Source organism: Oncorhynchus clarkii, chromosome 4 (assembly GCF_045791955.1).
Source record: "Oncorhynchus clarkii lewisi isolate Uvic-CL-2024 chromosome 4, UVic_Ocla_1.0, whole genome shotgun sequence".
Classification (NCBI taxonomy): domain Eukaryota; kingdom Metazoa; phylum Chordata; class Actinopteri; order Salmoniformes; family Salmonidae; genus Oncorhynchus; species Oncorhynchus clarkii.
This window is the reverse complement of record NC_092150.1, coordinates 69,721-85,246: the sequence shown is the minus strand read 5'-3', so window position 1 is coordinate 85,246 and position 15,526 is coordinate 69,721. Positions and strand designations below refer to the sequence as shown.

At 44.2% G+C, this 15,526-nt stretch overlaps 1 protein-coding gene across 1 annotated transcript in view; it reads right to left on the bottom strand.

Annotated features, from left to right (window-relative positions):
- LOC139406268 (anoctamin-1-like) overlaps positions 1–15,526 on the bottom strand; it is a 297,670-nt gene that overhangs the window by 274,077 nt on the left and 8,067 nt on the right. The window contains exons 2-3 of the mRNA XM_071148720.1: positions 10,428–10,582; positions 8,639–8,944 (exon numbers count right to left, since the gene is read on the bottom strand). Of these exons, the coding sequence (XP_071004821.1) occupies positions 8,639–8,944; positions 10,428–10,582 (461 nt within the window). The remainder of the gene's footprint in view (positions 1–8,638; positions 8,945–10,427; positions 10,583–15,526) is intronic.

Sequence of the window (15,526 nt, the reverse complement as noted above, 5' to 3'; positions counted from 1 at the left end):
GCTGACGATCAGCTGACACAAAACCTAGCTGACGAGCAGCTGACACACAACCTAGCTGACGAATAGCTGACACACAACCTAGCTGAAGAGCAGCTGACGAGTAGCTTAAACATCACCTAGCTTTCGAGCAGCTGACACACAACCTAGCTGACGAGCAGCTGACACAACGTAGCTGACGAGCAGCTGATGAGCAGCCGACACAACCTAGCTGACGAGTAGCCGACACAACCTAGCTGACGAGCAGCTGACACACAACCTATCTGACGAGCAGCTGACACACAACCTAGCTGAAGAGCAGCTGACACAACACCTAGCTGACGAGCAGCTGACACAACACCTAGCTGACGAGCATCTGATGAGTATCTGACACAACGTAGCTGATGAGTAGCTGACACACATCCTAGCTGACGAGCAGCTGATGAGTAGCTTACACACAACCTTGATAATGAGCAGCTGACACACAACCTAGCTGACGAGCAGCTGACACACAAACTAGCTGGAGCAGCTGACGAGTAGCTTACACATAACCTAGCTGACGAGTAGCTGACACACAACTGAGCTGAAGAGCTGCTGAAACAACCTAGCTGACGAGTAGCTGACACACAACCTTGATAACGAGCAGCTGACACACACCCTAGCTGACGAGCAGCAGACGAGTAGCTTACACATAACCTAGCTTACTAGCAGCTAACAGACAACCTAGCCGACAAGAATCTGACAAACCTAGCTTAAGAGCATCTGACGAGTAGCTGACACAAAACCTAGCTGACGAGCAGCAGACGAGCAGCCGACACAACCTAGCTGACGAGTAGCCGACACAACCTAGCTTACGAGCAGCTGACACACAACCTAGCTGACACAAAACCTAGCTGACGAGCAGCAGACGAGCAGCCGACACAACCTAGCTGACGAGTAGCCGACACAACCTAGCTGACGAGCAGCTGACACACAACCTATCTGACGAGCAGCTGACACACAACCTAGCTGAAGAGCAGCTGACACAACACCTAGCTGACGAGCAGCTGACACAACACCTAGCTGACGAGCATCTGATGAGTATCTGACACAACCTAGCTGACGAGCAGCTGACACACAACCTACCTGACGAGCAGATGACACACAACCTAGTTGACGAGCATCTGACGAGTTCCTGACACACAACCTAGCTGACGAGCAGCCGACAAAGACTTAGCTGATGAGCAGCTGACACACAATCTAGCTGACGAGCAGCTAACACACAACCTAGCTGACGAGCAGCTAATGAGTAGCTGACACAACCTAGCTGACGAGTAGCTGACACACAACCTAGCTGACGAGCAGCTGACACACAACCTAGCTGACGAGCAGCTGACGGGTAGCTTACACATAACCTAGCTTTCGAGCAGCTGTCACACAACCTAACTGACGAGCATTTGACGAGTAGCTGACACAAAACTTACCTGGCGAGGAGCTGACACACAACCTAGCTGAAGAGCATCTGACGAGTTGCTGACACACAACCTAGCTGACGAGCAGCTGTATCAAAACCTAGCTGACGAGCAGTTGACACAAAACCTAGCTGACGAGCAGCTGACACACAACCTAGCTCACAAGCAGCTGATGAGTAGCTGACACAACCTAGCTGACGAGTAGCTGACACACAACCTAGCTGACGAGCAGCTGACACACAACCTAGCTCACAAGCAGCTGATGAGTAGCTGAAACAACCTAGCTGACGAGTAGCTGACACACAACCTAGCTGACTAGCAGCTGACGAGTAGCTGACACATAACCTAGCTTAGTAGCAGATAACAGACAACCTAGCCGACAAGAATCTGACAAACCTAGCTGACGAATAGCTGAAACACAACCTAGCTGATAAGCATCTGATGAGTAGCTGACACACAACCTAGCTGACGAGTAGCTGACACACAACCGAGCTGAAGAGCTGCTGAAACACAACCTAGCTGACGAGTAGCTGACACACAACCTTGCTGACGAGCAGCTGACACACAACCTAGCTGACGAGCAGCTGAAACACAACCTAGCTGACGTGCAGCTGACAAGCTAGCTGATTAGCCGCTGACACACAACCTAGCTGACGAGCAGCTGTCACACAACCTAGCTGACGAGCAGCTGACACACAGTCTAGCTGATGAGCAGCTGACGAGCAGCTGACACACAACCTAGCTGATGAGCAGCAGACACACAACCTAGCTGACGAGCCGCTAACACAGAACCTAGCTGACGGGCATCTGACGAATAGCTGACACAACCTAGCTTACGAGCAGCTGACACACAACCTACCTGACGAGCAGCTGACACACAACCTACCTGACGAGCAGCTGACGAGCAGCTGACACACAACCTAGCTGACGAGCAGCTGACACACAACCTAGCTGACGAGCAGCTGACACACAACCTAGCTGAAGAGCAGCTGACACACAACCTAGCTGGAGCAGCTGACGAATAGCTTACACATAACCTAGCTGACGAGTAGATGACACACAACCGAGCTGAAGAGCTGCTGAAACACAACATTGCTGACACACAACCTAGCTGACGAGCAGCTGAAACACAACCTAGCTGACGAGCAGCTGTCACTCAACCTAGCTGACGAGCATTTGACGAGTAGCTGACACAAAACCTACCTGACGAGGAGCTGACACACAACCTAAATGACGAGCATCTGACGAGTTGCTGACACACAACCTAGCTGACGAGCAGCTGACACACAACCTAGCTGACGAGCAGCTGACACAAAACCTAGCTGACGAGCAACTGACACAAAACCTAGCTGACGAGCAGCTGACACACAACCTAGCTGACGAGCAGCTGACGAGTAGCTTACACATAACCTAGCTGACGAGCAGCTGAAACACAACCTAGCTGACGAGCAGCTGACACACAACCTAGCTGAAGAGCAATTGACACAACACCTAGCTGACGAGCAGCTAACACAACACCTAGCTGACGAGCATCTGATGAGTATCTGACTCAACCTAGCTGACGAGCAGCTGACACACAACCTAGCTGACGAGCAGCTGACACACAACCTAGCTGACGAGCTGCTAATGAGTAGCTGTCACAACCTAGCTGACGAGTAGCTGACACACAACCTAGCTGACGAGCAGCTGACACAAAACCTAGCTCACGAGCAGCTGATGAGTAGCTGACACAACCTAGCTGACGAGTAGCTGACACACAACCTAGCTGACTAGCAGCTGACGAGTAGCTTACACATAACCTTGCTTACTAGCAGCTAACAGACAACCTAGCCGACAAGAATCTGACGAACCTAGCTGACGAATAGCTGAAACACAACCTAGCTGATGAGCATCTGATGAGTAGCTGACACACAACCTTGCTGACGAGCAGCTGACACACAACCTAGTTGACGAGCAGCTGAAACACAACCTAGCTGACGTGCAGCTGACAAGCTAGCATATTAGCTGCTGACACACAACCTAGCTGACGAGCAGCTGTCACGCAACCTAGCTGACGAGCAGCTGTCACACAATCTAGCTGATGAGCAGCTGACGAGAAGCTGACACACAACCTAGCTGGAGCAGCTAACGAGTAGCTTACACATAACCTAGCTGACGAGCAGCTGTCACACAATCTAGCTGATGAGCAGCTGACGAGAAGCTGACACACAACCTAGCTGGAGCAGCTAACGAGTAGCTTACACATAACCTAGCTGACGAGCAGCTGAAACACAACCTAGCTGATGAGCATCTCACGAGTAGCTAACACACAACCGAGCTGAAGAGCTGCTGAAAGACAACCTTGCTGACCAGCAGCTGACACACAGCCTAGCTGACGAGCAGCTGAAACACAACTTAGCTGACGAGCAGCTGACAAGCTCGCTGATTACCCGCTGACACACAACCTAGCTGACGAGCAGCTGTCACACCTCCTAGCTGACGAGCATTTGACGAGTAGCTGACACAAAACCTACCTGACGAGGAGCTGACACACAACCTAGCTGACGAGCATCTGACGAGTTGCTGAAACACAACCTAGCTTACGATCAGCTGACACACAACCTAGCTGACGAGCAGCTGACACACAACCTAGCTGACGAGCAGCTGTGACACAACCTAGCTGACGAGTAGCTTACACATAACCTAGCTTACTAGCAGCTAACAGACAACCTAGCTGACAAGAATCTGACACACCACCTTGCTGACGAGCAGCTGACACACAACTTTTTATTTTATTTTTTTATTTTACCTTTATTTAAAAAGGCAAGTCAGTTAAGAAAAAAATCTTATTTTCAATGACGGCCTAGGAACAGTGGGTTAACTCCCTGTTCAGGGGCAGAACAACAGATTTGTACCTTGTCAGCTTGGGGATTTGAACTTGCAACCTTTTGGTTACTAGTCCAACTCTCTAACCACTAGGGTACCCTGCCGGCCCTAGCTGATGAGCAGCTGAAACACAACCTAACTGACGAGCAGCTGACAACCTAGCTGATGAGCCACTGACACACAACCAGCTCTTTTGCAAGAGATAATGAAAGAAGCAGGACAACTTAATCTTAGGTCAAAGCTGGACTGGAACAATGATGTATTTGAGACATTAAAAAAGGAATGCTAACAGCACGAGCCCTAGCGGCCACAGATTACACTAAACCACTTTTGCTATATGTAGCAAACAGGTGTGACAAATATGCAGCAGCAGTACTGCATAATGTAGTGGAAGATGGAAACAGCACATTGCATACTACAGTACTAAATTAGACCCAGTTGCTCAAGGTTACCCACCATATTATCAGGGTTTGGGTGCATTACTATATGCGTATGATAAAGCATCAACCATAACCATGGGATATCCTGTAATGATACATACACATCATAATATAGTGGAGCTGATAGAACAGGGAACATTTGAATTAAAACCTTTTTGGGATAGGGGGCAGCATTTTCACTTTTGGATGAATAGCGTGCCCAGAGTGAACTGCCTCCTACTCTGTCCCAGATTCTAATATGTGCATATTATTAGTAGTATTGGATAGAAAACACTCTTAAGTTTCTAAAACTGTTTGAATGATGTCTGTGAGTATAACATAACTCGTATGGCAGGTGAAAACCTGTGAAAATTCAACCAGGAAGTTGGACAACTGAGGTTTATAGTTTTTCAAGCTTGGCCTTCTGAATACACATTGAGATATGGATAAAGTTGCACTTCCTACAGCTTCCACTAGATGTCAACCATCTATAGAAACTTGAATGAGGATTCTACTATAAAGGAGGGGCTCAGAGGCCTCTTTGAGTGGTCTGGCAGAGTGCCTTGGTCTCATGATGCGCACTCCCGACAGAATTACCTCTCGTTCCAGTGTTTTTCTTCAGACAAAGGAATTTTCCGGTTGGAACATTATTGATGTTTTATGTTACATTGTTTGGCTTGTTTCTATGACCTGTAACGGAACGTTTTAAGTTTTTGTCTGGACGAAATGCTCGCGCCTCATGAAGATGGATTACTGGGCAGAACACGCTAACAACAAGTGACTATTTGGACATAAATTATGGACTTTATGGAACTTTATGGAGAAAATCAGTCATTTATTGTCGAACTGGGATTCCTGGGAGTGCCTTCTGATGAAGATATTCAAAGGTAAGTGAATATTTAAGGTGCTATTTCTAACTTCTGTTGATTCCAAAATGGCAGATATTCCTCTGGCTGTTTAGGGTTCTGAGCGCCGTTCTCAGATTATGCTTTTTCCGTAAAGTTTTTTAAAAGTCTGACACAGCGGTTGCGTTAAGGAGAAGCCTATCTTTAATTCTGTGAATAACAGTTGTATCTTTTATCAATGTTTATTATGAGTATTTCTGCAACAGAATGTTGCAGAATGTTTTGGAATCAAAACATTACTGCACGTAAGGTGCCAATGTAAACTGAGATTTTGGATATAAATATGCACATTATCGAACACAACATACATGTATTGTGTAACATAATGTCCTATGAATGTCACCTGATGAAGATAATCAAAGGTTAGTGATTAATTTTATCTATATTTCTGCTTTTTGTTACTCTTCTCTTTGGCTGGAAAAATGTCTGTGTTTTTTTGACTTGGCTATGACCTAACATTATCATATGTTGTGCTTTCGCTGTAAAGCATTTTTTGAAATCGGACACGATGGGTAGATTAACAAGATGTGTATCTTTCATTTGCTGTATTGGACCTGTTAATGTGTGAAAGTTACATATTTCTAAAAAATATTTTTGAATTTCGCCTTTTCAGCGGAATGTTGTGGAGGGGTTCAGCTAGCAGAACGCCTGCCCTAGAAAGGTTAACTAATGCAAGAACTTTGGAATACATGACCCTACTAACTTATCCAGGTGTATCAATTAAAAGCTGTACTACAGTAAATCCAGCTGAAAGAGTTCCATTGGAATTTGAAGGGAAATTACATGATTGTGTAGCAGAATCTAATGTTTACTAACCTGCATCCAGACCTTTAATCTATACCATTGCTAGACAGGGAAGGAGTTGATTTGGAAGACTGTTATAACGACTATACGGAAAACCATGCAGGGTGTTCAGTGGTAAGAAAACAAGGAAAATAATTTAGAGGAAAATCTTGAGTATTGTCCTCAACTGTGTTCAGCCAAATTGGCAGGACTTAAGGCATTGACTGGAGCATGTGTGCTAGGGAAAGGAAAGACAGTTAATATCTATACTGATTCAGCACATGCACACAGAATATGTCTTGTTTGTAGCTGTTTGGAAACAAAGAGAAGTTAAGAAAAGTGATGGTACACCCATACAACATCACGCACAAATTGCAAAGTTAATGACGACATTGATGTATCCCAAAACAAATTGCGATAATAAAATGTCAAGCACATAAAAAAGGAAATTATTTTGTTGTTCGGGTAAACAATGCAGAGATGAAGCAGCAAAAAAGGCATACAAATGCACTGTTCCAATATTAACAGCCTCTACGATTAGTCTTGTATCTTCACCATATCCTGATGATATAATTAATATCTGAGCCGGGATCAATGAACAATCCGTGTGAAAACAAAAGGGGGCCTCCACAGACAGGAAAGGACTATGGAGATCCTATAAAGGAACCATAGTAGCGCCCACTACTTTGCTGAGTTTACTTATTAATGATGCCCATGGTCATGACCATTGTGCAAGGGGGGAGATAATAAGGAAAATGTAAAAACAAGGATACTGGTCACCATAGCTGCAGGTAACAGTAGATGAGGCATTCATGAGATGTGAAATATGTGCACAAAATAACATACGTAAAGGGATAACTACACCTATAGGCCACATACCGGTCCCTGAAGGACCATTTCAACACATTGTAATGGACTATGTGGATATGATATAACCAGTACGTGGCAAGAGGTACATGCTAGTTATTATAGACAGATTTAGCTGGATAGCAGCAATACCATCTGCAGATCAGGGAGCAGGAACAGTGATAAAGTTCTTGACCAGAGAAGTAATACCAAGTTTTGGGATACCAACAGAAATCAGCTCAGATAATGGATCAGCATTTGTGCGAAAAATAGTAAAACTGGTGACACAACAGTTAAGAATGAAGCAAAGGCTGGGATGTGTTTATCATCCCCAGTTGCAAGGGATGGTTGAAAGGGCAAATGGAACCCTCAAGGATTAGATAAATAAAATCTGTGCAACTTCAGGGCTGAATTGGGTAGATGCATTACCGCTTGCTTTAATGAGTTGTCACATGGAAACTAACAGAAGCACGCGCCTATGGTATGAATGACACAACCTAGCATACGCGACTGGTAGCCGACGCAACCTAGCAGACGCGACTTGTAGCAGACGCAACCTAGCCGACTGGTAGCCAACGCAACCTAGCCGACTGGTAGCCGACGCAACCTAGCCGACAGGCATCCGATGCAACCCAAACTAGCCGACTAGCAGCCGACGCAAACTAGCTGACTAGTAGTGTATATATAACCTAGCTGACTAGTAGCTGATCAATATCAAATCAAAGTTTATTTGTCATTTGCGCCAAATACAACAGGTGAAATGTGAAATGCTTACCTACAGGCTTTAACCAACAGTGGAAAAAAATACAACCTAGCTGTCTAGAAGCTGACTAGTAGCTAACAGTAGCATGGAAAGTAACTTCTCACCATCATACGTTTTGCTAGCTAGGCAATCAGATAGCCAATCCATTGTTGTGTAATTCAAAACAAAGCCTTATATTCTTTCTATCTATGAGGAAGAAGACTTTGGTTAGCATGCTAATAGCTAACAATCAGCTAGCTTCCTAAACAGTTAGCATTACTAGTGTCAGATAGCCAACATGACAAAAAAGTTAGTATCTAGCATTCAGTTAGCTACCTAAACATTTAGCAATACTAGAAGCTAACAATCAGCTAGCTTTCAAAACACTTAACAATGCTAAGTGTAGCACACATGACAAAACAAGCTAGCAAATAGCAATCAGCTAGCTAACTAAACAATTAACAATAATTTAGCTAACAATGTGTTATCTCTCTGGGATTTCATTGTACTTTTAAATTGTTTTAAACTGTACTAACTATTTACCAAATCAATGAATAGATGTTTTCATTTATTAACAAAAGTAGCATTGGACAGATACCTTAACATACACAGCTCTAATCTCTTGTCCAGAGGTAGATTATAATATATTACCTCCTTGTCTCTCTCCAGCTGCAGGCCCTGCTCCAACAGCCCAGACTCAAACTCCTCCCTCATCATAGCTTTCTCTTCCTCACTCAGTTGAGACTCCTCCCCCTCTGGCAACCCTGCCTCCAGCTCAGGCTGCGTATCTCGTCTCAGCATGCTGGGTAGCGGAAGGCTCCCATTGGATGCTTGAGAGGTGAGGGAGAGACGATGCAGGGAGATCCTCCTCTTCTTATAGTTATAGCACAGAATATAGTCCACCTTCCTCTGGCCGTCTGCAAAGAATGTTCCTTTACCAAGCTCTATGGTGGGCTCCTACACGCACGCGCACACACACAAATCCCAATGAGGTTTTCTTGTGTTAGGGTTAGGGGTGAGAGGGGAATGTTAAGGTGGGCAAGACATAGTGCTGGTAGCTTTGTCACAGATTTGGTTCTGCTCTCTTGCCAACTCAAAACATGTTTGGTATGACAATTATATACAGAGTTGGACAAGACAGAGATGCTAGTTCTAGGTCCCAAGAAACAAAGAGATATGTTGAATCTGACAATTAATCTTGATGGTTGTACTGTCGTCTCAAATAAAACTGTGAAGGACCTCGGCGTTACTCTGGACCCTAATCTCTCTTTTGACGAACATATCAAGACTGTTTCAAGGACAGCTTTTTTCCATCTACGTAACATTGCAAAAATCTGAAATTTTCTGTCCAAAATTGATGCAGAAAAATGAATCCATGCTTTTGTCACTTCTAGGTTAGACTGCTGCAATACTCTACTTTCCAACTACCCGGATAAAGCACTAAATAAACTTCAGTTAAACACGGCTGCTAAACACGGCTGCTAGAATCTTGACTAGAACCCAAAAATGTGATCACACGTACGCTACGGTCACAAGACGCAGGCCTCCTTACTGTCCCTAGAATTTCTAAACAAATAGCTGGTGGTAGGGCTTTCTCCTATAGACCTCCATTTTTATCGAATGGTCTGCCTACCCATGTGAGAGACGCAGACTCAGTCTCAACCTTTAAGTCTTTATTGAAGACTCATCTCTTCAGTAGGTCCTATGATTGATTGTAGTCTGGCCCAGGAGTGTGAAGGTGAACGGAAAGGCACTGGTGCAACGAACTGCCCTTGCTGTCTCTGCCTCTCTCCACTGGGATTCTCTGCCTCTAACCCTATTACATGGGCTGAGTCACTGGCTTACTGGTGCTCTTCCATGCCGTCCCTGGGAGGGGTGCGTCACTTGAGTGTTTGAGTCACTAACGTGATCTTCCTTCTAGGCTACCCTGCCGCCCCAGGGCTTTATAAGGGCTTTATAAATAAATTTGATTTGATTTGAGTTGAGTTGTCAAGAGAGCAGACAATCAGATTTGGGAACAGACTTTGAAAATACCTAAAAGATAAAAGATAACAGTACACCTGTTTCAATAATAGCTGAAAGATAACAGTACAGACTATCACTAAGGCTGTCTGAAAAGGTTATCAGACATCAAATCCTTGTATCCTCTGTCCTGATTTCCTCCAATTCCTCACCTCCCTCTTAATGCGCATTTGAGGAGAGGATTCAAGGTCCCTCCAATGAACCTCCTCTTCCAAATAGTTTTGAGAAGGAGGTGAGGAAACAAGGACGGAGCAAACAAGTAATGGTTGGTAATATCTTCAGTAAAGCAGATGCCTAGTATTTAGTAAAACAGCAATGGAGTCTCCAAATTGAAGATACATGTGAAGGGTTAGGGGTCAGGGGTTAGAGGTCAGAGACTAGAGGTCAAAGGTCAGGAGTTAGGGATTAAAGATTGTACCGTGGTAGGCTGCTTCGCGCTGCCCGGGGGATTTCCATTATCCAATCCCATCTCAGAGAGCGAGCAAGCCAATGAGCGAAGCTTCTCAGATTGGACAGATGATGAATCACCCATCGCCCTGGCAACACGCATACGCTCCGTGCCGTTCCACGCTTCTGTCAGGGTGACACACACACACACACACGCGCGCGCACGCACACACAAATAGTTGATAGACAGCCAATATCTGAACTGTTGTTTTTGTTATCCATCCCTGTGTCTCAGTTGGGACCGGAACCCTGCTCTCCAAAGTATTTACCATTAGGCCAACTGGAGAAACCAATGTATTTATCATTAGGCCAAATGGAGAAACCAACGTACAGTATTTACCATTTGTCCAAGTGAAAATTGCATCTTGGGAGAAAGGTGACACTGAGTGTTTCTCAAAATGCATTCTTCCTAAATTGGAGAATGGAACGGTCGCAGTATCAGTCCAATTCAAAGTATGTAAAATGGGGAACGGAGGCAAATTTTTAGATGCATACTTTGTTTGTACACATTTCAAAGCATCAAAGCTTCAACTGAAATATTCCCAGGATTGTTTACATAATGTGACGCAACCACACAAAAAAAATGAATAATTTATTGTAAACAATCCCGGCTGGTTTTGTGCTGAAGTGAGACAATGTGAACTCAGAATGAGAATGTTGTCCATCCACATATCATATGTTGCCTGACTACAATAGTTTATAATGATATATTAATAAATACATTGTGTTCATTTTGGGATGTTTAACTGCACAGAAAACCAATTTTGGTGTTGTAGATCACAGTCTAACTGACAAGGAATTGGAAGCTAGCTTGCTAATGTAAGAATTTGTAGCTAACGTTGGCCATCTACGTAAACAACATTAGTTTTAGGTAGCTGGCTAGCTAGATTATTCCGATTCACATATACAGTTGAATTCGGAAGTTTACATACACCTTAGCCAAATACATTTAAATTCAGTATTTCACATTTCCTGACATTTATCCTAGTAAAAATGCCCTCTCTTAGGTCAGTTAAGATTACCACTTTATTTTAAGAATGTGAAATGTCAGAATAATAGAGCGAATGATATACACTTAAACAACACAATGTAACTCCAAGTCAATCACACTTCTGTGAAATCAAACTGTCCACATGGGGAAGCAACACTGATTGACATTAAATTTCACATGCTGTTGTGCAAATGGAATTGACAACAGGTGGAAATTATAGGCAATTAGCAAGACACCCCCAATAAAGGAGTGGTTCTGCAGGTGATAACCACAGACCACTTCTCAGTGTAGGAGTAAGACTGCAACAGTCCAACTTCACATTCAGAGAGCAGCACCCATGGGTTCTGCCCAATAACTACAGATACTCAGAAATGCTGATACAGTACCACCATGAGAAGGTGATGCATTCTGGAGCAGCTGATACTCAGCACCCAACGTTAAACAAGGGGGGAATGACATGCAGATGGAAGTACAGACAGAGACTTGTGACCAGTTTCTGGAACAGTTGGCGAAGAGACTACTTGCTGGATCTAAAGTAAGCACACCGCTGTGACACCCCACAGCCCACTGAAAGCTGAAAGCGGGTGATGTTGTACTCATTGGAGAAGATAACACACCCAGACAAACCTGGAAACTAGGAAAGATTGAGAAACTGTTTCCAGGCCGAGATGGCCTAGTTAGATCATGTTCAGTTCGTACTGCTTCAGGGACTTTGTTGAGGAGATCGATTCAGTTGATATACTGCCTAGAGATCTAGATGAACACAGTTGTTCATCGGGGGGGGGTGGTGTAACTTTAATGTGTTACAGAGTTAATGTTTAAGTTAATTCATTGAGCTGTATCTAAAGACATTTCTTTACAGTTATTAACATATGTAATTGTATTGGTTAGTATTGAATTACTCTTTTGACTGCAAGTTCCAGAATGCCTTGCGACAGGAATGAGAGAGAACGCGCCAGTTATGTGCAGGTGCAAGGTGATTAAGCTGATTTTCCGCTAGCATCTTGCTTGCATTGCTCTGTAGAATCTAAAGTTGTTAAATGTAACGTGAACAAGTATTATTACTAAAAGAAGCTTTCATATCAAACCCCGACGTCCCGGTTCATTACTTTGAAGACAGTTAATCTAAAACTACCCACCCAACAGATAACCAGCTCTAACACTATCCACCCAACAGGAAACCAGTTCGAAACTAACTTTAATTCAAACCGCCCAACAGGAAACCATATCTAACTTTTAACACCCAAAATAAATCCAGTCGAGCAGCTCTAACTCTATCTACACAACAGGAAACCAGCACTAACTCTATCCAGCCAACATTAAACCAGCTCTAAATTGAACCACTTAACCAAAAGCAGCTCAAACTCTCTCCATCCAACAGGAAGCAGCCAGGTGAAAGTATATCTACACAACAGGATAGCAGCTCTAACTCAATCCACTCAACAAGGTTCCAGCCAGCTCTACCTCTATCCACCCAACAAGTTATCAGTTTTAAATCTATCAACCAATCAGGAAACAAGATTTAACTCCAGCCACCCAAAATGAACCCAACTCTAAACCCCCTAACATGGAACCAGCACTCCTTCTATCCAACCAATAGGAAACAAGGAATCTCTAACTTTAGCCACCCAAAAGGAAACCAGTACTAACTCTAACCACCTCACAGGAAACCAGCTATTTATTTATCCACCCAACAGGAAACTAGTCATCTCTAACTCTGTCCACCAAACAAATAAACAGCGCTAACTCTAACCACTAAAATTGAATCCAGCTCTATCTCTAACCACCAAAATGGAATCCAGCCCTAACTCTAACCACCAAAATGGAATCCAGCCCTAACTCTAACCACCCAATGTTAAACCAGTCATATTTCTCACTCCAGGAAACCAGGGGAGCAGCTCGAACTCTATCCACCCAACAGGAAACCTGCTCTAACTCTCTAAACCCAAAAGGAAACCAGCCAGCTCTAACTCCATCCACCCATTTGGAAACAAGATATAATTCTAGCCACCCAACAGAAACCAGCTCTATCTCTATCCACAAAACAGGAAACGAGCCTTACCTCCATCCACCCAAAAGGAAACCAGCTCTCGCTCTATCCACCCAACAGGAATGTATTGGAGGCATCTCTAACTGTAGCCAACCAACAGGAAACCAGTTCTAAATCTAACCACCCAACAGGAAACCAGCTCTAACTTTATCAACCAACAAGAAACCAAGTTAGGGGTTAGGGTTAGGTTAGGGTTAGGCTAGGGGTAGGGGTAGTGTTTAGATTTAGGTTTAGGGGTTAGGAGCGAGCTCGAACTCCATCCACCAACAAGAAACCAGCCAGCTCGAATTCTATCCCCCAACAAGAAACCAGCCAGCACTAATTCTATCCACCAACAAGAAACCAGCGAGCTCTAACTCTATCCACCAACAAGAAACCAGCCAGCTCTAACTCTATCCACCAACAAGAAACCAGCCAGCACTAATTCTATCCACCAACAAGAAACCAGCGAGCTCTAACTCTATCCACCAACAAGAAACCAGCCAGCTCTAACTCTATCCACCAACAAGAAACCAGCCAGCTCTAATTCTATCCACCAACAAGAAACCAGCCAGCTCTAACTCTATCCACCAACAAGAAACCAGCCAGCTCTAACTCTATCCACCAACAAGAAACCAGCCAGCTCTAATTCTATCCGCCAACAAGAAACCAGCCAGCACTAACTCTGTCCACCCAACCTGTCCACCCAACAGCAAACCAGTTCTAAATCTAACTACCAAAAAGGAAAGCAGCTCAAACTCTGTCCATCCATCAGGAAGCCAGCTGGAACTATATTCACCCAACAAGAAACAAGCCAGCTCTGTCTCTATACATCCAAAAGGAAACCAGCCAGCTCTATCTCTATACACCCAACAAGAAACCAGCCAGCTCTATCTCTGTACAACCAACAGGAAACCAGCTCTAAATATATTAAAGAAATATGAAACCAGTTCCAAATCTAACCAACAAACAGGAAAGCAGCACCAACTCTGTCCACCCAACAGGAAGCCAGTTTTAACTCTAACCATCCAACAGGAAGCCAGGTCTAATGCTATCCATCCAACAGTACACCAGCCCACTCTAACTGTATCCACCAAACGCTAACCACCCATGAGGGAACCATATCTATTTCTATCCACCAGAAAATAAAAAAAGTAGAGCAGCTCTAAATATCCGCTCAACAGGAAACCAGCTCTACCTCTATCCACCCAACAAGTAAACAGTTCTACATCTAACTACCAAAAAGGAAAGCAGCTCAAACTCTGTCCATCCATCAGGAAGCCAGCTGGAACTATATTCACCCAACAAGAAACAAGCCAGCTCTGTCTCTATACACCCAACAGGAAACCAGCCAGCTCTATCTCTATACACCCAACAAGAAACCAGCCAGCTCTATCTCTGTACAACCAACAGGAAACCAGCTCTAAATATATTAAAGAAATATGAAACCAGTTCCAAATCTAACCAACAAACAGGAAAGCAGCACCAACTCTGTCCACCCAACAGGAAGCCAGTTTTAACTCTAACCATCCAACAGGAAGCCAGGTCTAATGCTATCCATCCAACAGTACACCAGCCCACTCTAACTGTATCCACCAAACGCTAACCACCCATGAGGGAACCATATCTATTTCTATCCACCAGAAAATAAAAAAAGTAGAGCAGCTCTAAATATCCGCTCAACAGGAAACCAGCTCTACCTCTATCCACCCAACAAGTAAACAGTTCTAAATCAACCACCCAACAGGAAACAAGGTCTAAATCAAACACCCAACTGGAAAGCAGCTCCAACTCTCTCCTTCCAACAGGAAACCAGCTGTAACTCTTTCCACCCAACAGGAAACCAGCTCCAACTTTATCAAACAACAAGAAAGCCCTAACCCAGCTCTAACTTTATCCACCCAAAAGTAAACCAGCCAGCTCTAACTCTATCCACCCAACAGTAAACCAGCCAGCTCTCACTCTATCCACCCAACAGAAAACCAGCTATAACTCTATCCACCCAATAGGAAACCAGCTATAACTCTATCCACCCAATAGGAAACCAGCT